Here is a 21,260-nt window from a genome sequence, read left to right on the forward strand (position 1 = left end):
GGATATGCTCATTCCCCGAGTTCCTTGCTACTACTACGCAATCCTGGTCTCTGGATGAATCTCTCAGTTGCTCAAAAAAACGCTTCTAACTGCTGGTTTGGGGGGCTTTTAGTAAAAATCAACTGTGGCAAAATCATTGACTTCACAGCTTCTGTTTTGATTGAGAGACTTTTCTGACCTGTCTCAGTCTGTCTTCTGGACCTTAACCACACAAAGCCTGTCCTTGCCCATCCTTCCTGAGCTGTGCTCAAGTTGGTTCACCACACCTGCATGCAGGGTGGAGAGGGTGTGCTGGTTCTCAGCCAGAAGGCACGCAGAATGCAGGCACTACACCCTTGGTGGGGGGGCTGGAGGTCAAAATCACAGGAATGCCGTGTAAGATGCTAGGAAAAGAGGGTTTGTATAGGAAAAGTGGGAGTGTACATTCATTTAACAGAGTATTAAGTAAAAGCTATACCTTATTGTTCACATAATGCCCGTATTTAGGGACCCCTAAAGATTTATTAACGGTGAGCTATTTAAACCTTTCATTTACATTCTTGAAGTCTAAGAGAGTCCACGGGAGGTGGTTATTGTTCTGCCAAGAACCAGAGAGTGAAAAGTAGATGGGGAGGGAAGAAAATACGTTATAGAACTTGACACCACGCTGTTAAGAAGGTTCAGTGGACTATCCGAGACCTCCTATCCTGTCAGCTGGTGTCTGGAATTCAAAAAAGATACTCAAGTAAAGCTGCCGAGGACTCAGCTCCTGGTGTTTCGATCGGTGAAAGTAGCCAAAAGAACTAGTTTTAGCCAAGCAGCAAAGGTCTTTCTTTGCCCTTTACGCTGACGGCGGGCCAGGGAGGCCGCGCAGGCCAGCCCCCGGGAGCAGCGCGTGGGTGGTGGGTACCGAGCTGGGTCCCGGGGTGCCGGGGGGTGCCAGCGAGGCGCCGGGGCCGTGGGGGGGCAAGCCTCGGCCTCTGAGAGCGGCGCCCAGGCTGCCCGCTGGAGCTCGGCCATGCCCCGCCGCTGCGGGCGGGTCTCTACAAGCGGCTGGGACTTCGTGCTTTGAGCGAAGGCCATGCGCCCTTCGGAGGGGCCGGCCGGGCCCCTCGGGCCGGGGCAGGCTCCGGTTACCGGCTCCGTGGGGCCAGGCCCACCGCCCGCCGGACTGCACCTCCCAGCATGCCCGGCAGCGGACGTGACGCCGGCGGGGGGGGCGGAGACGGAAGCGGCTCCCGCGCGGCGCGCGGAGCGAGGCCTGCGCCGCCGGGGGAGGCAGAGCGCGGAGGAAGTCTGGGCCCGCCGGCGCGCCGTCGTGCGAGCGGCCGCCATCTTGTGCGGGAGGTGGTGGCAGCAGCCCTGCGCTGCGCTGCGCGGAGGAGTGGCGGTCGCGCCTCCCTCGCCTGCCCTCTCCCCGCCGTCCTGCTGCCGCGGCGCCATGTCTGCCGAGAGCCCCGAGCCCGCCTCGGCCGAGGAGCAGAAGGTGGGTGGGTGGCCGGCCGGCCGGCAGCCCCGCCGAGGAGCGGGAGGAGGCCCGCGGGGCTTCTCCCGCCTCCGTCTGCGCGCTGAGGCGGAGCGGGGGCGCCGCGGCCCGGCCTCTCCCTCCCTCTCTCCCTCAGCCCGGGGGAGCCTCGCGGGCCGCCGCGGCCCTTAAGGCAGCGTCTCCCGGGCCTGGCCGCCCTCCTCGCCGCGCCCGGAGCCCCCTGAGAGCAGCGGCCCTGGCGGGGGAGGAGCCCCGGCCCTTCCGCCGCCGCGCGGCAGGGCAGGAGGAGCCGGGCGGCTCGGCTCGGCTCGGCTCGGCTGGGCTGGGCTCTCCCAGCCGCCCTCTGCCGCCGGCTCGGGCGGGACGGGGCCCGGGGCCTGCCGTGGGCCGGAGCGGCGGGGAGGGCGCGGGCCCCGCCGCCCGCGGCTGGCGGAGGCGGGAGGCGGAGGAGCGGCACCACCATGTTGGCTTTTGCGCTTGGGAGATTTTTTGTTCGCTGGTAAATCGTTGGCGTGCTCTGGCCTGGCGGGGCTAATGGCGCTTCCTCGCTCCCTAGACCGGCCTCGGCCCCGCTCTCGGCCGGCTGCTCTGCCTGCCAGGGCGTCCCGGGGCAGAGAATTTCAGCTCGCAGTCGCAGCGGCTGGAGACCGGCGATGATCCGCTGGCTAAACTTTCGTTTCGCTGTTAGAAAATTTTCAGCTATTAATGTAAGCCGTTTAGGAGGCGAAATAGCCAAAACACAACGGCTGTGGCCTGTTCTAGTTAAGACTTTTAGAGAATAACTGGCTGGGTTATCTTGTGATGGCGTTATGATGTCATCTCTGTAACTAATAATTTTACAGTTTCTTAAGTGGGATTTGGCTTCACAGATGACTGTATGCTGTTAGCAGTTTCCTTCTGTTGGCTGTGACTTTAAGAAGCCGTTTGTTTTTCAGTCTTGTCATTGCTATGTGGACTCAGTTGCAATCTCCACAGATATTTCTGATAGGGAGCAGTTATGAAACGCAAGGACTCTAAAAGAAAAAGCTTGATTTACATTAGCTGTCAAGTTTTTGTTTAATAATTTACAATTTGTAATATGAGTTAGTCATACAAGTAGGCGAACTTTGGGGGGTTCATATGGAATGATACCTTCTCAATAGATGTAGTAATCAGAACCAGCTTCTATGGCAGGTTTGTAATCTATTCTTAAATGCGTGTTAATGTTCGTGTTAGGTGGACTACTGAAGGGATACCGTTCCTGTTCAGAGCCTATAAAAGTAAATCCCTGGCCTATGCAGCACTCCTAGAATAGCTCTGTAATAAGAGCATAGTAAAACACGCGGTAGCCAGTTTATTGTGATGCCTTCTAGTGTGTTCTGATAGAGTCAGGTGACTGGGGCTGATTATGCTGAGTTTCAGACTGAAGTCTTGAAATGCAGTGCTTATGCACTGTTTTGAAAAATTACCCTTTATTTGAGAGACAGGAATCCCTTACTGATCTGCTAATTTAGTTTTAATCTAGGTGTTCAAGACAAATTAATAATGTCAATAAAATAAAGCTTTGTTTTCTGTGAGTATATATCCTGTTAGGATACTGTGGCATCAGTGTTATTATGGCATTGCAATATTAACCTTCACTAAAGCTGTTTGTCTGGGTAGGCAAAATTGAACATTGACTCAGTTAATGCTTAGCTCTGAAATACTTATGTAAACAACCCATTTTGCAGTACTTATGTATGCTTAAAAAAGATGAAGCCCCTAAATGAACTTCGAGGCAGTGTTTTCATGATCAGACCTCTTTTTTAAACTTTTCTAATATGCTGTAAGAAGCTTGTGCATGTGTTAGGCGAGAAAGGTGTTAAACAAGAGAGTGATATAAATTGAAAACTTGCCAAAGACCAGCATTTCCTGTTCTTGGTGTGAAAACTCAGGATAGTGGCAGGGGGAAGTTCAGCAACAAAGCAGCTTTAGACGTTGGAGAACATATGCTTGGTTGACTGACTCTCTTTTTGCCTTAAAAGCCTATATTTTTCAGGAAGCTGTTAGAGGTGGTGCATTTTGTTCCTGGACTGGCTTTTGCCACATTAGTTTGGTGTACAGTTCTGCTGTTGTCATGTTTTTCCCATTTTTCTGCTTTACGTTTTGTCCGATGTCTTTTGCTAAAGAGGATGAGCTCTTCATACCAGAGTTTGAAAAGGCTGATGGCTCTTTTTTTAGCCATGCAGTTCACTTGTCCCAGCAGATACGCAACTTTACACTGCTAGTACCTCCGTAAAGATTAAAAGCTAATGCTATCTTTAAATGAGTTAGGTAACTACTGCCTTCCTGATAGATCCTTTTAATGAAGTAAGCAGACTTCACTAGCTGCGTCAAATTCCTATAGAGAACTAAAATAATTTCTTTGTGTGGTTGTCACAAGGAAGAAGAGCGTGGTATGTCTTGATTTCCGCCTACCCCCCCAATCATTTGTTAGTCACTTGATTGTTGCTTCTGTAACTGAAGGGAGAATGTTGTAAATGTATGAATGGCCTTGCTGGCTTGGGTTAAAGCCTTTGTGGCTCAACAACACATCTCCAAGAGTGCTCAATACCATCTAGTCTGCTGAAGAATGGAAGGTCAGGGCATGCATGCAGTAATCTTCCCCAGAAAACTATCCCAGGTCTCAACAATCTGTGGTTTAAAAGCCTCTGAGCTGCAAATGAACACATCGAGTTGCTTTCTGAATCCATCTAAATTCTTGGCACCCCCTGTATCCTTTGGCAAGGAGTTCTGCAGCTTAACTGTATTTTATAGGAAGAACTGTTGTCTTAAGTATTTTTTGAGCCTGCCATCAGCTGGTTTTGTTTGACACCCCAAGTCTTTGTATTGAAATTCTATTAATTTCTCTTACGTAGTTTTTTGAGTCTTAATTGTTCTTGGTCATCAAGGGTAAGTGACCATAGTCTGTATCCTTTTCAGCTGCATTGATGCATACCACAGTGTTTTGTGTTTTGATTGCCTGCTGTGCGATGATTTGTTAGCCCTGTGAGTTTGCATAAATGTCTCCTTTGATGCATCATGAATACATATTTATGTAAGCTATTTATTGTTGACCCTCCGTTCTTAAAAAATATCTCCTCTTGGTTAGTATTGGCAAAACATGCCCCCTCAAATGCTTTGTCTGTTGGCTCAGCAGTGAGTACCCAGTGATTCAGCATTAGCTGTTGAAAGTGTTCAGCTTAAAGGATTGCTTTTGAGAAAATCCAGTCAGAGTCGGTATGATAATAAAGCACAATAGGAGGAACAGCAGCTGAAGAATGATCTTTGTAACACGTGAAAACTGTGGTCTTGGCTAGTATGATATTAAGTAGTGAGCAATAGTATAGATCTATGTTCAGTAGTGTCAGGGAGACTTTGCCCTTTATTTGTATTTTGCATTGTATTGCGTAGCTGTGTTTTCATCTAATAAAAAGTATTGGTTCCTGTCCTCACAGAAGTTTCTCTTAAACTGTTAGGAGAATTTCTATCTTTTCTTGGTAGAACTGTTAATTCAGATTCCCACTGTATTGTACACAGCTGTCTTGAGATGTCTTGGCCTAATGGAGCAACTAGACAATGTTATGTTCTAAATCTGTTGTTACAACCTTTGCTTCTGAGGTTTTTTTTTTTACCAGAAAGGTGTTGAATATTATAGAACTTTGAGCTTTTATAAGAGATATAGCAAAGCACTGGGGTAGGGTGGTGGGGTGGCTGTAGTTCTTTGGCAGTTCTGGCTTAAGTAGCTCCCAGCTGCCTGTGTTTCTCCTCCCTGCTGCTGTGCTAACATACCTGTTTGTGCAGCTGCTTGGTTATCCAGAATGTGGAAACTGATCCCAAGAAGGGGGGGGGGGGAACTTAAAAAAAAAAAAGTTATTTTTCTGTTGAATTAATTTCTGTAGCCCATTCATGTGCAGTATATATAGTCATGCTGACTGATGCAATGCAAAGGGTGATGACGCAGATAGAAAAGAGTGCGAAGGGGCTGCCTAAGCAGCTCTAAGTTGATATGAAACCTTAGTCACAGATTAATGTGAGGCCCTCCTGATTTCAATGGCAATTCTTTCCTGCCTAAAAGTCTTTGTGTGACTTCTTGAATTACTGTGATTTGAACTGCAGCAGTCGGTGCAAATCAATGTAGTCTCCCTGAACTAGCAATGGTGTGCATGCAAAAAAAAAAAAAAAAAAAGCCTTGGCCAAATACTAGAGAGTAGCAAACCAAGAATTTTGAATGGAAGATACTTTAGAAATTATCTAATAGAAGAAACTGTACTTCATACATCAAATTGCTACATGGACCGGAATAGATGAGTGTAAAGTAGAGGTCAGCGTTGAAAGACTGGATGTACAAATCGCAGTTTTTGCCAAATGAGTATATTCAAATGATTACTTTGAGCATCCATATTTTACAGTACACTCATAGAACAGGCATTTTATTTTACACAAATGCACTATCCAACTGTCTTCATCCTCATAATTTTACGATAATTATAGACATGTATAGAGAATTACAGTATTGTTGCTATTAATATGATAGCAGGCATGTTTTTGAGACTGAGCTACTTTAACACTGTTTCAGAGTGAATATCAACACATTACAGTTAGAGCAGTCATACAAACTAGATTGTGGCAATGCAAGTGCTAGTCTGGCTGTGCAACTTCATGATCAAACAGAGGCAGTTGGAAAAAAAAGTCCTGTGGCTCTTGCCCAGCTTTCAACATTTGTTTGTTCGTAGTGGAACCCTTGTTTTGACCAAAAAATGTTTTTTGTTTGGGGGATTTTTTTTTTTTTTCAAAACTGAATAATTTAATTTTAGTATAGACCGCTTTTATGTGAAAGAGAAATGCATTGATTAGATTCAAACACATCTCCAGGAAAGGTATCTAAGATGGGAGGCTGAACTCCTATAGTTGCTGTCGGTATTCAAGAGAGAATGTCTGAAAATGTCTATTAAAATAATTGGTATATTCACTTGGTAGCAGCAATCAGCATGTTGGTGAATTACCTGCAAATGTATTCTGCATAACTAGTTCATTATTGTAGATTTCATTTACAGTATTGCTAATTGTCTTTCAGGAAATGGAGGATAAGGTGATCAGCCCAGAAAAAGTTGAAGAAGCAAAATTGAAAGCAAGATATCCTCATCTGGGCCAGAAGCCGGGAGGCTCAGACTTCTTGAGGAAGAGGCTTCAAAAAGGAGTGAGTTCTTTATTGTCCACAGGGTATGGACAAGAAATTCCAAAATTCCTGTATCTGTGATTTTTTTTTTTCTTCCCACTCCACAGGCCTTTGTGTGAATAAAAGAGTGTTAAGAAATTTAAACTTTGTCTGTGAAAGCACAAGGAAGAGAAATCCATTTCTAAAAAACAAATGCTAAATTGGCAGGATAGCTGTTTTACAGCATCAATGGCTCAACTGCACTTTTTAGAAAAAAATAAACTTAGAGGCTGGCTGACTGCTGCTGTGATATACTTCATAAAAAACTTTATAGTAAACTCGAAGGGTCAGAACCTCATCCCTGTTTTGTACTGATCTTATCTTGCCCATTCTTATGTCCTCCTAATGTATTTCCACTCTTATTATCCATGTTTTTAGCACATGAAAGCTTAGTGTCTGGTGTGTTATGCGAGGCGCCATCTGACATCAGTGGCTTGAGAATGGCAGTGTAATTCTGAATATACACACTAACCAGAAAATAATGATAGAAGAATGAAGAGTGAGTTAGTATTTCAGTATTGTTCCACATTTAACCAGCGTCTGTTATTTTCTTAGTTACTCAACTGTTTATCTTTTTAGTTTAATTATTCATAAAGTGATTATGTAATGCCTTTCAGGCATGTGAGAACTCTCTTCTTGGAATAATCCTAGCATATCACTACTTCTGATGGTGCTTTCATTGCTGTCACACTGTTTGTTGGTTGGTTTTTTACTATTGTCTGGGCCATTTGAGTGCACGCAATGATTCCAGGTATAAATCCTTTGCAAACCAGCTGTTGGAGTTCAGTGCTGATCTAATTCTGTGCTATCTGGTAACATCTCCTGGGAATTGTTACTGTTGGCAGGTTTTTTGGATAAGCTTTCTCTTAAGTGGAGTATATGCAGCATAGTTAAAGGCTGCTGGGAATGGGCAGGTGGTAGATTAGGTGACTCCTTCTGTGAGTTAGGCTGTTACGTGGTCAAAGGCAGCCTAAATGAGACTTCAGTGGGTTCAGTGTATGTGTAGACACAGAAGGGAGAAGGTAAGTACGTGTTGTGATAATTCAGGAAAACAGACCAGCATCCACTCCCTAAGGATTGATGGCCATAAAGGAATTACGACTGCTTGCGCTCGGTGCAAATGTGAGGAAAACTCACCACCAATAATAACAATCTGTACAGTATCTTCATCTTGATTATAGCACTACTTAATGCAAAAGTTGTTGCAGCCTATATTTTCAAAGTTGAGCAGAGGTAGACCAGCGGGCATCTTAATTGACTAAGTGTTTGGGATTTTGCTGCTTTGATGGAAGATGATGTAAGCTTGTGGATTCCAATTCTTAATCTGCCTTCTTCAGTTCTCCACCCTTGATGTGGTGGTAATAACTTTCTTCAATTTCATTTTTTTATTGTTTTTGTTTAGTGTGCTCAGTGTCTTAAATGAGGAAGCATCTTTACTTGATATAGATGCCTGGTTTACTTCAGACTGCCTGGATTGCTGAAGTTTAAAATAAAGTGAGGATAGTGAGTATGTTTTCAGATAGTATTTGTGACATGAAGACACCTGGATAGACACAGTCATTTTGAAAGGGATGATCAAAATCAGGCCATCTATGAGAAGCTAGAGTAAATCGGAGGAAAATACAGGAATAAGTTAAAGGAAGAAATGGGCTGATACTCTAATGCATGAAAGATCGTAGGTTATCTCGGATATTCTTGTAAGTGTATGTAGTCAACTGTAGCCCAGATTTTCTTCAATTTGGCAACTAGGACATGCTCTGCTCATTGGTATTTGCTCTCCAGAAGTGTTCTGCATTGGGTGCAAACGCTATTATTAGCACACTTTCTCCAGAATAAGAGTAGATGAGAACCATGCTACACCACGCTCCTGTAGAGGGATTCTATTTGGAGATCTTACATGGCCAGAAATAGATATCTGTTAATGGCAGTAACACATTGAATGATTGAGCAATTCTGTTATTACGTAGATGCTGTTTAAAAGTTTCTTTTGGTTGCTTCAGTCTTGAAGGACAAAATATGAAAGCCGTTTTCCAAATCAGATTATGTTATAACTTGAGGTCTAGTCTGCAGATGCAATGCTAGAAGATTGTGGTGTAAATAGGGATTACACCATCAAAAGGATTTAATTGGGAAGGTTTACAAATAAAAGTGTATGGTTCAGATGTACTATTGAATGCATGGGAAAAACAGATTTGGTAACTTTGAGGCTCTGGCAGGGAACATGTAAAGCCTTCTTCGGGAGGCCTTGCATAAACAACATGCCCCCCACCCTTAGGTAAAGGCCTGTTAAGTCAGGTGTTCAATTTACTTCTCTCTTAATGACTGCTGCTTCTGAACATTTTGCAGCTGGTTAGTACTAATGCAAAATGAAGAGTATGGTAGTAATAACCTGCCTGGAAGCACTTAAACATAGCAGGTAGTGATGGCTGTTGTTCAACTGACTGAGGAATAAGCCTATATAAAGCAAATGAGGGAGTGTTCTCTTCAGAGATGATTGCAATCGTAAGCAGCAGTTGCTAGTGTAAATCTTTTTACTGAATCTGATTTTTTTGGCCTCATGTGACAAACTGTTCAAAATCATGGGTTACAAGTTCCTTAACAGTAGACCACATAGTAAGTGATGAACAAAATAGAACTTTTCCTGCAAAATGTGTCAATGAGCAGTCGAAGACTTGATGCAGACTTTGGATGAAATTCCATGCCTCATCTTACCATGATGCAGATAAATTGTAACAGTCATTTGGCTTTAACATCCACACATAACTTAATATTTTGAGAAATGTGACAAACAACAAAAAAGACTCTTAAAGGTAATGCTAATGAAAATTTGCTGGAATATTAAGGAACACTGTTTTAGATATTCAAATGTAATGTACTTTTGTATTCAGAAGAAACCTGGAGCGTGGGATAAGAATTACCTTCACACAGTGCTTTTCAGAAGGAGTGCACAGTAGATTTGACTTTGCTAAATAATTAGTTTGGGAACTTTAGGGATTATAGTTTCACTGTTGTAATGTATGCAGATAACAGGTTTTCTTGTTAGCATGCAGTTTCATGCTACTTTGATCTTCTGGTATGATAGAGCAAGCTCTGTTCTCCAGCTTTAGTTCATGCATTGTTTGGTTATTCTGTGTAGCAGAACTTGTTCACTGCAACAAAATTTATAAATGCCAAGGTTTCACCTGTGGGAGACCAGAGCTCTTGGGAAGACCAGGGCAAAAATATGTTCATGTATGGTGTGAGTTTAATGGTATATGTAGAACCTTAACTGTATACTTGCCTATAGTTAAGAGTTTAGCTGTGTGTGCTTAATAGTCTTGATAGAATTTTTTTTTTAATTGACATAGAGCTATCTTTCCAAATTGGAAAGATTTTATAACTGTTTTTAAAATGTAAAGAATCTATGTAACCATGTAATTCATTGTATACATCTGATAAGATTCCAGGCTTTTAAATACACGTGTGTTTTGTCTTCTAGCAAAAATACTTTGATTCTGGTGATTACAACATGGCAAAAGCAAAGATGAAGAATAAGCAACTGCCTACTGCAGCTCCTGACAAGACAGAAGTCACTGGTGACCATATTCCTACTCCACAAGATCTTCCACAGCGGAAACCATCTCTTGTTGCTAGCAAGCTGGCTGGCTGACGAGAACAGCTGAACTGCATGATTATTCTCATTCCTGTTATTTCTCCTTAATAGTTATTTCTCACCCTCACATCCCCCCTTTTTCTTTCTTACACTAAGTCATGAGACTGACAGCTTTGCAGGTAGCGATAGCATGTGCTGCTATTGTAAGGGAGTACTGTTAAGAGTAAAACGTGTAGTATTTGGACTAGTTGAGAACAATGCACTGATTAAAAAGGACAAGTTTGGTTAGAGCAATGTAATCTACTTGAAAATGTACATATTGCCCATTTCCTAGTGTAGGACTGGTTCCAGCAAGTGACATCGCAAGTTTTACAACTTCTAATGTTTCTGCTTTTGTTATTTCATCTTAATTACAGCATATTTGTATTTAATATAACCTCCAGTTGTGTTGGGTTTTTCTTCTGTGTTTGGGTTTGTTGTCTAAAATAGAGGTTTAGACCACAAGTTGCTAGATGGTAAAGCATGTATAAAAACAAAGACAGGGCTCTGATTGAATTTTGTTTCTGCTTTTGAACTTGAACGGCCTTAAACCTGTTTCAGCTTTAACAATAGAGTTTTTACTTGGGCAATATTTGCCCATTCTGGTGTAACTCTTGTGAATCTAGTGCTTATTGACAACTGCCTGTTGAAGCTGGTATTCTTTTCAGTTCTGTAGCTTAGGACACACTTTTGTTGAAGATGTGAATGAAGTGTGCATGTGCATAGACTGTTGAATTCACTCTTGTGCCATTTTTGTAAATACAATAGTTTTGCACAACCTTTTGCAAACGTCTATTAGTTTTACATTTTAAAAAGCAGGTAATGTGCCACTCAAAGCACAAGTGATTCTGTATCTTTCAAAGTCTTGTCCTGAAACTAAGAGCCCAGAATCTTGCTACTGAAAGTAAAAATTGTATACCTGAAATTTGTGAAACACATTTACACTTGACTCAGCCTTATGCTTTTGCGGTTGTATATTTTGTTTTGCAACAATGTCCAGCATTCAAATATAAATCTGGAATTTGTACCTGTGTTTGGAGGCAAGTGCCCTTTCTGTTCAGCATCTCTTCAAGCTTTTAAAGCTGAAATGTTCTGTCTGATGACATGGAAGATGGCTAAAGGTACTGTTCTAGAGAGTTTCCTGTGTGGCAAACACCAAATCTAGGCTTGCTAAGGTTTGATATGCAATTGTCTTTGGGCTATTTTAGACTTCTGGAAGTAGAAGGTATATATTTCTTTTTTTCTTGGACTCTTGAAGTGGTAGTAAACTATCTCCTTTTCTCTTTGTTATACAGTGGCTTTGGGGAAACAAAGAACTGGAAGTTGTATTTATATAATGCCCTATTGAGAAATAGGTAACTTTTCATGTCAAAAAATAGGAATGCACTTCAGATCATCTTTATGATGCAGGTCGTAAGTACTAGGTTGCCAAAATATGTACTTGATATTAGACAGGTAACTTGACGCATTTGAAAGCATGTTTGTTCAATGAAATCAGAATATTAAAAGTGCGGTATGATCCATAATGTAATTGATTTTCATATAGGTTCTTTGGGAGTATAAGAAACTCTTTAAAAAGATCACTTTACTGAATACCTTTTTCTTTAAAGAAACAGTTCTGAAACAGCCTATTAAAAACAAAGCACCACTGTGGGTATTATAAGAGAAAACACTCCTTTAAGATGCGTGCTTTTAGAACGACGCGCTTTGTGTTGACATATTCAGAAAGATCCTACAGGATAAAGGACTGCTAGTCAAAAAGAACGCTAGCTCATATTTTCTGCAGTGCTCTCTTCTAAAAGCAAACATAAGAAAATGATCAAGAGAAAACAGATAATCTTAATTTGGTCCTGTTTTGATCAGAAGATGAGCAAAGTATATCACTGTCTATATAATGCCTTTGGTTCAGAGAAGTCATTCCAGAGAATATTGAAATTGCTAACCTGGTTCTTTTCAAGTCTGTATAGCCCTTTTCTAGTAATTAAATGGGCTCTGTCAAGCCTGTCCTTGTTTCTTATCCTTGACTACTATTATAAAGAATCAGTGATTTTTGCAGAACAGATTGAAGACATGGGCCTACTTGACTTCTTCAAGTAAGAAATTAGGCTGGGAGAATAGCAAGGAAACTGGATATATTGAAGCAAACTGCTTTTTATAGATGTTTGTCCTAATGTGGAAATCCCTCTTTATTTTTATATGTATAAATGAAATTAAAACTTAATGATAGGACTGGGCCTGAAACAAATTTTGAACAATTTAAGGTGACTTGTTGTGTATTGTCTGGTGCCACTATCTGTAGCTCAGATAAGGTGAGCTTTCTTGATGTTTGGAAAGGTTTAAAAAAAAATAGCCATCTAAATTTAAACATTCCACTCACTTAGCTACAACTCAGCTTGTCCTGCTGGTTGGACAACACAAGCTCTTCCGATTCTCACTTGGTGACTTGCAGTTCTTAAGATTACCACAAATTCAGCTATGAATATATTATCCATGTGTATATTTGAAGTACTGTAATACTGACTAGGTCAATGACTGATCATGAGCCTTCATGTCTGACAGACCTCAGCAGCAGGCATGGCTATTTTGATTCTATACACTTAAGTATAAAACTTAAGTCCAATAATCGCTTAACAGTAAATCAAACATGACTGCAAATCAATGCTTACTTTCAGCTTACTCCAGCAAGATAACTCAGCTATCCAAACTTATGTACATAATGTATTATATGAGTTTTACCATTTGATAATTGCCTTTTTCAAAGAAAACCTGTCCGCACTGTAGACTGGCAGTCCCTTTCATATCTTGCCTTTAAAGATAGACAGTGTTTAGTTATTAGGGTAGTACTCATGTAGGCTTATAATAGCAGGTAGCACCGACATTTTATTTGAGGTAGTTAAGTGGATTAATTACAACTTCACAGATATGTCCCCAAATCTGTAGCACCAAAGGCTTCCCTCTCATTGTTCTTGATGTAGTAGGACAGTGTTTGTGTAAAGGCCACAGGAGTACATTTTGTTGGACATATTTACACCCAGTCAAGATGTTAAGGTGATAAAAATGTCAATTGTTCTTTACAAACTTACACAATGTATAGTATACAGAATAAATTGATCTACTTAGTTTTTATTGCAAAGTGGAGATTTGTCTCGTCTTTACTGTGGTTTCCTAAAAGATACTGCATACTTCGGTATTCTCTACGGAAAATTTCTAAAACCTAAATCTTGCTACTCTGTATCATTAAAAATATGACTGGGCTTTGGTTTCTAGTATGTTAGACTACAGAATTACTTTAATGTAATCACATTTATATATATTTCAGTGCTTATTTTTCTAATAAGGCAATTAAAGCTTATTGTTTGAAAACTCCGTAACAGATGATTGTTTTGGTCCCTTGCACTGAGTGAAGGAGATATCTGGGAATTAGCTTGGCATATAGAAGTTTGCATTGCTATAGACTATTGGCCTGAATATGGCAACATTTCCAAGAAATCAAGAGGCCGTAAAAAGTCCAACTAATTTCATATTCAGGCTGTGACTTAGGTGCTGATCTTTGTGCAACTTCAAGATCCACGTGGTGTATTTACACAATTAGCTCAGTCACCAAGGTCATAGTAACACCCTCTATACTCTGCATCTCTAACAAACAGGAGAAAAATACCCAGTTAAAGTAGTGTCATTCAAATATGCTGAGGCAATGCAAAGGCTGCATTAACACTGGCATTAGTAACCTAAAGTAACACCTGAATCTCTGTATGGGGAGTGGCATCAGTCTTCTGGCAAAGACTAAACCATTTAAATGCAGGCTTATTGCCCAAATCTGTTTCTAATTAGAGCTGAGGCAGGTATGGTTCCACAGACCTGTGCTCAGAAAGGCTTTGCGTTTAGTGGCTGTGCTCACAGATGATGACCATGTCAAGGGAGGCAGGATTGCAGTAACTTCTTTATTTGATGGCTGGGGGACTTTCTGTGAGCTTGGGAAGAACAGACTGGGGGAGCATGCAAACAGGATGAATGGGGTTTTTGTTTGTTTTTTTTAACTTGGAGTTGGGCTGAATGTGTCGTTTATTTATTCCTGCTTTAGTACAAGCAAGCCACCCTCTTTCAGATTCATGTCTTTGGCTTTTTCATCCCAATTTCTAGCATCCATAGATCCAGAGTAACTTGAAATCTGAAAACTTCTGTGCATATTCAAAGCATTTATTCCCATTAAATATTTATCTTGAAAATGCTTCTGGAGTACTAGCACAGAGGCAGATAGCCTTAAGCTCAGCTGATGTGCTTGGAAAAGCTTTATTTTAGGGGCAGATGACTGAACAGTCCCTATCCTTCTTGGGCAGTGCATCTTTGTTACAATGAGGATGCTGCTTGATATATGTTAATGATAAATATTCTTGCGTATTTATAGCAGGCACAGAAGTCTGTTTATTTACTTGACAAAGCCTTCCAGCCATGTCAGGTGGATGTTTATTTGACTTTGGTTTAAAATGGGAAGATGAAGTACTTTTTGTTTCTGACGCTGTCTAAATTTAATAAACATGTTTCAGTAGGGTTAGGGGTTTTTTTTACCTTATTGCAGAACAGTGTTGTAGCTCTTATTAAAATAAAAGAGGAATATGGTTGGATAAGCTGTCAACTTCCCTTGACAATATTACAGAATAATCAAATAACTGTCATTGACATTCCTGGTACAGGGAGTCTCCACAGAGACTGGGTTCAACCTCTGCTGGTACTTCTGTCTGTTTTAGTATGGTAGGGTTGTTTCCTTACTGGGTTTGAGGAAAAAAAAAAACAACTGTAAGAGTCTTCCTTGAGAAACAGGAGTTGTATTTTTTAAATGCATGGCATTGAATTATATGGCTGAAACCACAAGGATGCTTAAATGCAAGAACAGGAGCTGAGAATTCTTCTGAACTTCAGGTCTGTTCTCAGGTGATGGTTTTTATACTGTTGAAAAACATCTGGCTAATAGATTGAAAAGAAAATATGTATGTGATATTTTAGAGACAAGAGAAATCTTCCTACCGTAGGCATAGATGGGTCGAGGCAAACTTTCTGCATGGGAATTTAATCATGTAGGTTTTGTCTTGCGTTTTCAGGAAGGCCAAAAGAACCTGGAAGTAAATCCCAAGCATTGCTGGGATAATATGTGCATAGTACATGATCTTCTCCCTTCCTACGTTATCTCTTGCATTACATTTTGGAGTTCTTAACTGGTACCTCTTCAGTCAGTACTGACTGAAACCAGCCTTGTTTGTTTTCTACAGCTAAAAGTTGCAGGCCTAATCCTTGGTCTGAGAATATAGGAAAGGGTAGGAGCAGGATTTTAGTGTATGAATTTCTCCGTTAGCTTTGTCTTTCCAGTGAAAGCCACTTGGAGTTAAACTGATGGTCAGTGTTGAATACACAAATGCTTTTCTGAAGGAGTGGATAAGCCCATCTGCTGTGCCACATAAACCATTTCATGTTCCTTATGTTACCCTTATATATTGTTTCTGTGCCTCTAATGATTTCCCTTTTCTGTTTGGCCAACAGAGAATCCACTGCTTGCTTGTGGTACAGCATGACAACAGACTAGGAAGTCCTAATTGAGAAGGGAGTTTTTCTGCCACAGCTGAACAGATCATGGATGTAAACAGAACACAGATGTAAGAAAAAAGATAGGACAGATGCTTTGTAGTGATTTCTGAAAAAAAAATTACATAAACTAATCTCAATTCATAGAAGGATTACTTTCTTTTTTTTTTTTTTGATTGGATTCAAATTCAGTGTAAAATTCTGCATGTGGACTGTCAGCTACATCAGCCATACGTTGTCAGCTGGAATACCCTGGGATACATGCTCTGAAATCAAATGCCATAAATGATCTTTTTGAAAAGATGCTGTGCAAGATAAGAGAATGAAGACATTTAAAATCTTGCCAGCAAATGTTTGATGCAGGAGATGCACCTTAAAGTAATAATTAAGTAGTCAGTCTAGATACATTACAAACAGGTTGTTTCTTGGCAACTTTCAGTGCCCCCAATTCCTGTCCTTAATGACAGATTTGAAATCCTGGTTTATGCAAATTGTGTCAAATCATAGCATATTTTGGACTCAAATATCTATTTTTTGCTGGGGCTTATAATTACATTTGGCTCCTGAGCTCCAGCTGTGAATGGCTGATACAGTAATCCACAGTCCAAGCGAACTCCTGAAATGAGTGTCTTTGAATTTAGAATAGATACCATCCTGAAGAAAGAGTTCTAAGTATCGGATATGAAGCAGCACACAGAGGGGAGGTTGAGGTCCCTTCTGAAAACAAAACCGAGATTTCTATGGCTCGTAACATCCAGATTCTTAGCCTGTTAAAGGCTTAATGAACTCTTAAATGAACCCCAAATCACTTTTGTATTACACATGAAAGATGACTGGTAGCTTTAGTATAGATATCTCTGTTTCGCCATATCGTACACATGAAGAGCAGCAGTGCAAACTTCTTAGCCAAAAACCTCGCCCTTGACCTGGCCAGCAATTCACAGGAACCAGTTCTGGGCTTCTCATAGGACTGAGAGCAGATGTCCAGTTCTGCTGATGGGAGTGAGCTTCCTAGGTATGGGACAGTAACAGTAATTGTGGTTGATAGATAATCCTGGACATACTGGCAGAACATGGGAAGGAAGGTATTTTTTTAATTCAATTCTCATTAGAGTTTCAACTCTGAACTCTCCCAGCAAAATCCGTTTTTTTAACCTCTTGTCTGAATTTACAAACCTTAGTTTACTAGCTGTAAGGACCAGCTATCTGTACCTAATACAAACAACTCCAGGTAAGGCTTCATATTTTCATCTTAACTATTTTTCATTTGTGCTTGCTACTTTCTCCATCTCCTTTCCTCCAGATAGCAGCAGTGGAGTACAACTAGATTATAAGCATGTATTGGGAGTGTTTATTTTGGGAGTCAAGATAGCTTGATTTTTATTTCTGGCTGTTACAAAGGTGATGAGTGATTTTTTGAGTAGGTCACCCATCTCTTCCATGACTCGTTTTCTCTGTAGAACAGGTTTGTTTCTTTGATAGGCACAGCAAGTTTAAGGGGGAGTACAGATACTACCCACTGAATACAGAGCTGTTATCTAAACAGTTGAATTTTGCAGAGGTGATACCACTTAAAAAGTCAAAGCACTTTGGCGGAGAGCGTAGCAAAGATAACTGTTTCAAACTTGTTTTGTATTTTGGACCACTTGGGCTGGTAGGATGCATTCCCAAGGTGAAAAAGGAAAATACAGGAAGATAGTAATAGCTCAGTTCTGCTGTCAAACGAACTCTTGCCATAATGTGAGCTGTAAGAAACATGCATTAATGATCCTTGAAACAACGAGGTGCCGTCTCAAGACCTAGGCAGAACACGGATTATGCTTTTCATTCCCTTTTGACATGGACGTTAAACTTTTCAAAGATGTGTACCTTCATTTTGTGGTGAGAACTGGACTTGCTTATTGAAGGAACTGTCTTGGGCCCAGTTGTCTTCGGTGTTTTCATTAGTGGTTTGAATGGTAAAGATGCACTCGAGCTGGAAGAGGCTGTCAACAATTCGAAGGATGGGATCAGAATCAGAGAGAGAAAGCAAAAAATGGGAAAGCTGGCACCTGAGAAATACATGCGGAAACGCACAATGGGAGTAACGGGATAGGTGGGGTAGGATGGCAGCCGGGCGCATAGAGGCTGGAGCAGGCTGTAACCCAGATGCTGATCCAGTAAGCTGAGGCTGCCGCACCGAAGGCTCATCTCCTGGTTGCGTTAAGAGGAGAGTTGCCCGTGAAAGGAAGGGATCGCTCCCCTGTACCTGGCGCTGGTGATGCCCGGGCTGCAGAGCACTTGAGGCAGTACACGGGCTGCAGAGCAACAGAAATTACAAACGTCCCTGACGAAGAAGCGAGTCATTTGTTCAGCCTAGGAGAGGAGTTAAAAAAACGAAACCAAACCCCAACCCCCAAAAGCAGGACCCGGAGCGCGGCAGGAACAGCGGTTCTGGCACGAAGCGGGAGGCCGCTGTGGGGCCGCGCCGAGGCGGGGGAGGAGCGGGCTGAGCCGGGGCCGGCGGCGGGGGGCGGGCAGCCGCCGCGGGGCTTCGGCAGCCCCGCTTCTCGGTCCTCCGCCCTCGGTGCAGCCCCTGCGCGACCCCCGGGGCTCGGGCAGCGGTCGGGGCTCGGGCTCCGAGGCCGGGGGCCCGCCGGTGGGAGGCATCGCGCCCGCCGCTCCCACAATGCACAGAGCGGCGGCAGCCCCGCCGCCCGCCAGGTAGCAACATGGCGCGCCGCGCCCGGGCCGCCGCCTGAGCATCCTCCCTCCCTCGCTCCCTCCCTCGCTCCCTCCCTCCGCCGCCTCCGCCTCCCGCCGCCGGGCTGCCGCAGAGGGGCCGCCTGCCCGCGCCCTGCGCCATGGCAGCCTCCGAGCTCTACACGAAGGTAGGGCGGCGGCGGGGCCGGGGGCTGCGCGGGGGCGGGCGAGGCGGCGGCAACGGGGGGGGGGGAGCGCGGCCCGGCCCGGGCGGGCGGGCGGCCCCGCTCCCCGCGCCGAGCGGAGGGAGGGAAGAGGGCGCGGGCAGGGGCCGGCGCTGCCATCCGCGGCCCCGGCAGCCGCCCCGAGATGGACCCGCATCCCGGCGGGGCGCGGGGGCCGGTCCCCGCCGCCGGTGCGTGAGTCACGGCCCCGCCGCGCCGCCGCTCCCCGGAGAGGCTCTGCCCGCCGGGCCGGGCCGGGCCGGGCCGGGCGGGGGGCGGCGGGGAGGCAGCGGCGCTGCGGCGGCGTCCGCCCGCCCGCAGAGCACCGCAGGGGAACCGGCCGTGCTGCCCGCCCTTCCCGTCGTGGGCACCGGGGACCGGCCGGGAGCGGGCGGCTGGGGCGGCTCGGTGGGATGCGCCGATCCTTGGGAGAGGCGCTTTGGCTTGGAATAGTCGTTCCACGCGGTTCCGTGCTGCTCGGCTGTCTCCTTCAGAAATACCGTCCCGTTCCTTGTGGAAAAACGCCTTCTACAACGCAGACGCTTTGATATTAAGCTAGCCTTCCTGGTGACACTGCACCCTTAGATTATATGTCTTCTTTTGGCAGTCGTTCAGCGGCCCTGCAGTCAGCAGCGATGCGGTGCGTGACTCTCGTACGCTTTTTAAACGGACGTTTTTCTCATCTTTTTAGTCTTGAGTGTTAGTATCTCGTCAGCTTCTACCCGGAAACAGTTACTGCCCTATGCGTCTTGGTGGTGGCAAAGCCTGCAAATCGAGAGCTGGGGAAATGGTGTTTTATCCACTAGCAATGCATTGTTTTCATTGCTCTGCCTTGATCTAGTGCAAAAATCTGAGAAAAAGGGGTAGACCGCAGGTTTTTAAGGGCAGAAGGGATCACTGGGGTCGCCAGAACCGAGCACCGCGGTACAACATAGCAGACTCCAAACACTTCTTTCAAAAAGCTTGCACAGTCAAAGTGCGTTTTATCGAAAGCCATGCCATCTACATCCTTGAGCCACTTTATGAAATACGCTGAAATTATCTCCAGTCTAGCTCTTTGTGTGAGGAGAGAAAGGAAAAGAAATGGCCTTTTTGTTTTGGCATGAATAGCTCACCTTATTTGTAGAGTCCTCCCACTCAGATACGGTGGACAGCACGTTGGCTGTGCATCAGTACAAATCAGTCTGGACAGTCCTTTCAGTAGTCTTGACCATATCTGAATAGTATATTTGTGTAGGAGAGATTGAATGTGAGGAAGTGAGGTGCACGCCTGCAGTCCCTAAAGAATGCTAAATACGTTAGTTGTTCTGAGGCATCTTGGTGTCTTGTGTCTCACAGAAGAGTATCTCTGTTAACTGTCATTGCAAAAAGGGGTGAAAATCAGCATTCTGGTCAAAAGAGCAATGGTACTGCAGAGTTGTTCCCAGGTGCCCAATAGACGTCCTCTGCATAAGGAGTTATTTTGGAAAGGTATTCTTGATTTATCTCTCTCTGTGATGTTCTTATTATGGAATTAAAATGTCTTGTAAAGAGTTGATCAGAAGTAATTCTTTTTTTTTTTTTTTTAAAATTTCCAACCCTGTCTGAGCTTGAATTCACTTCCTTGAGTGGTTAAATCCTTTGGCCAGAAGCTGCCCCAAAAATGGGGGTGTCCTGTTGTCTTGGGACTGCATTACAGTGGAAAGTTCAGGGCCCCTTGTAGTTCCCGAGGAAGGCATGGCTCTGAATCGGGCGCCGGGGTAGGAAAGCTGCTGGGCGTTCAAGAGGGACCGTCTCTGCTGTCTTCCCTCTCTGCTGGCTGTTTTCCCCAAGTAAAGCCATCATGCTGTTTAATTCACGTTCAGTATCTCATCCTTGATTAAGTAACATAAATAATGGATTTAAGGTCATAGTACTCAGAGGTAAAAAGAGCAAAGACAAAGTCAAACAAGCACAGGGATGATCCTCTGATGGGGACTGGCTGGGTGACGAAGGCCAGCGAGAATTCTTCTGTGCTTTACTCTCACACCACAGGCTGTTCTTGTCCTCTTTAGAGCCATATGTAGGCACAGGAGGAGCGACTTTCACATCTTTTTTATACGGGCAGGCAGAGTCAGGATTGTCATTCAGGACAGCTGCTTAAAGTACCAGAGCTTCCAGTATAGCATCGCCACTTAACGTATGGTATTGGCATAGATATTTTGCTAGCAGGCAGGGTAGGGTATGAATTTGCAGCACATCGTTGCTGGCTCTGTGTGTGCATGTGTGTGTCCTGAAGTGCAGTACCTGGCAGCGCTCTCACCCTCTCCCACTGGAAACCCACATCCCAGCTTGCCTGAGCTGTTCAGGTAGCTGTGTTCACGTGAGTTACTTGGAACAACAGTTTGTAAAATTATGTTAATGACTGGAGGACCACTGTTGCAAAGAAGTTGTCAGCATCGCTTCAAATCTGTCTGAGAACAGAAGTAGACTTCTTCCCAGCTATTGCTT

General features: G+C 43.7%; 2 protein-coding genes across 6 annotated transcripts in view; both read left to right on the plus strand.

The window, feature by feature from the left end:
- Positions 1 to 1,242: 1,242 nt before the first annotated feature.
- ARPP19 (cAMP regulated phosphoprotein 19) lies at positions 1,243 to 13,444 on the plus strand. Of its 2 annotated transcripts, none has more exons than XM_069798222.1 (3): positions 1,243 to 1,465; positions 6,540 to 6,662; positions 10,159 to 13,444. In XM_069798222.1, exons 1-3 carry the CDS (start codon positions 1,421 to 1,423, stop codon positions 10,327 to 10,329), a joined length of 339 nt encoding a protein of 112 aa, XP_069654323.1. In that variant the 5' UTR covers positions 1,243 to 1,420; the 3' UTR covers positions 10,330 to 13,444. The 2 variants fall into 2 exon arrangements, with proteins under 2 accessions (XP_069654323.1, XP_069654322.1); XM_069798221.1 differs by lacking the exon at positions 1,243 to 1,465 and adding an exon at positions 2,054 to 2,172.
- A 5,105-nt stretch (positions 13,445 to 18,549) lies between these two features.
- Positions 18,550 to 21,260, plus strand: part of MYO5A (myosin VA) — a 105,409-nt gene continuing 102,698 nt past the window's right edge. For 2 of the 4 annotated variants that reach the window (XM_069798223.1, XM_069798224.1), the window contains exon 1: positions 18,550 to 18,755. In XM_069798223.1, coding sequence (XP_069654324.1) covers positions 18,729 to 18,755 — 27 coding nt within the window. In that variant the 5' untranslated portion in view covers positions 18,550 to 18,728. The remainder of the gene's footprint in view (positions 18,756 to 21,260) is intronic. The other 2 variants (XM_069798225.1, XM_069798226.1) reach the window with 1 other exon arrangement.

Source organism: Haliaeetus albicilla, chromosome 12, assembly GCF_947461875.1.
Source record: "Haliaeetus albicilla chromosome 12, bHalAlb1.1, whole genome shotgun sequence".
In the NCBI taxonomy this organism is placed as follows: Eukaryota; Metazoa; Chordata; class Aves; order Accipitriformes; family Accipitridae; genus Haliaeetus; species Haliaeetus albicilla.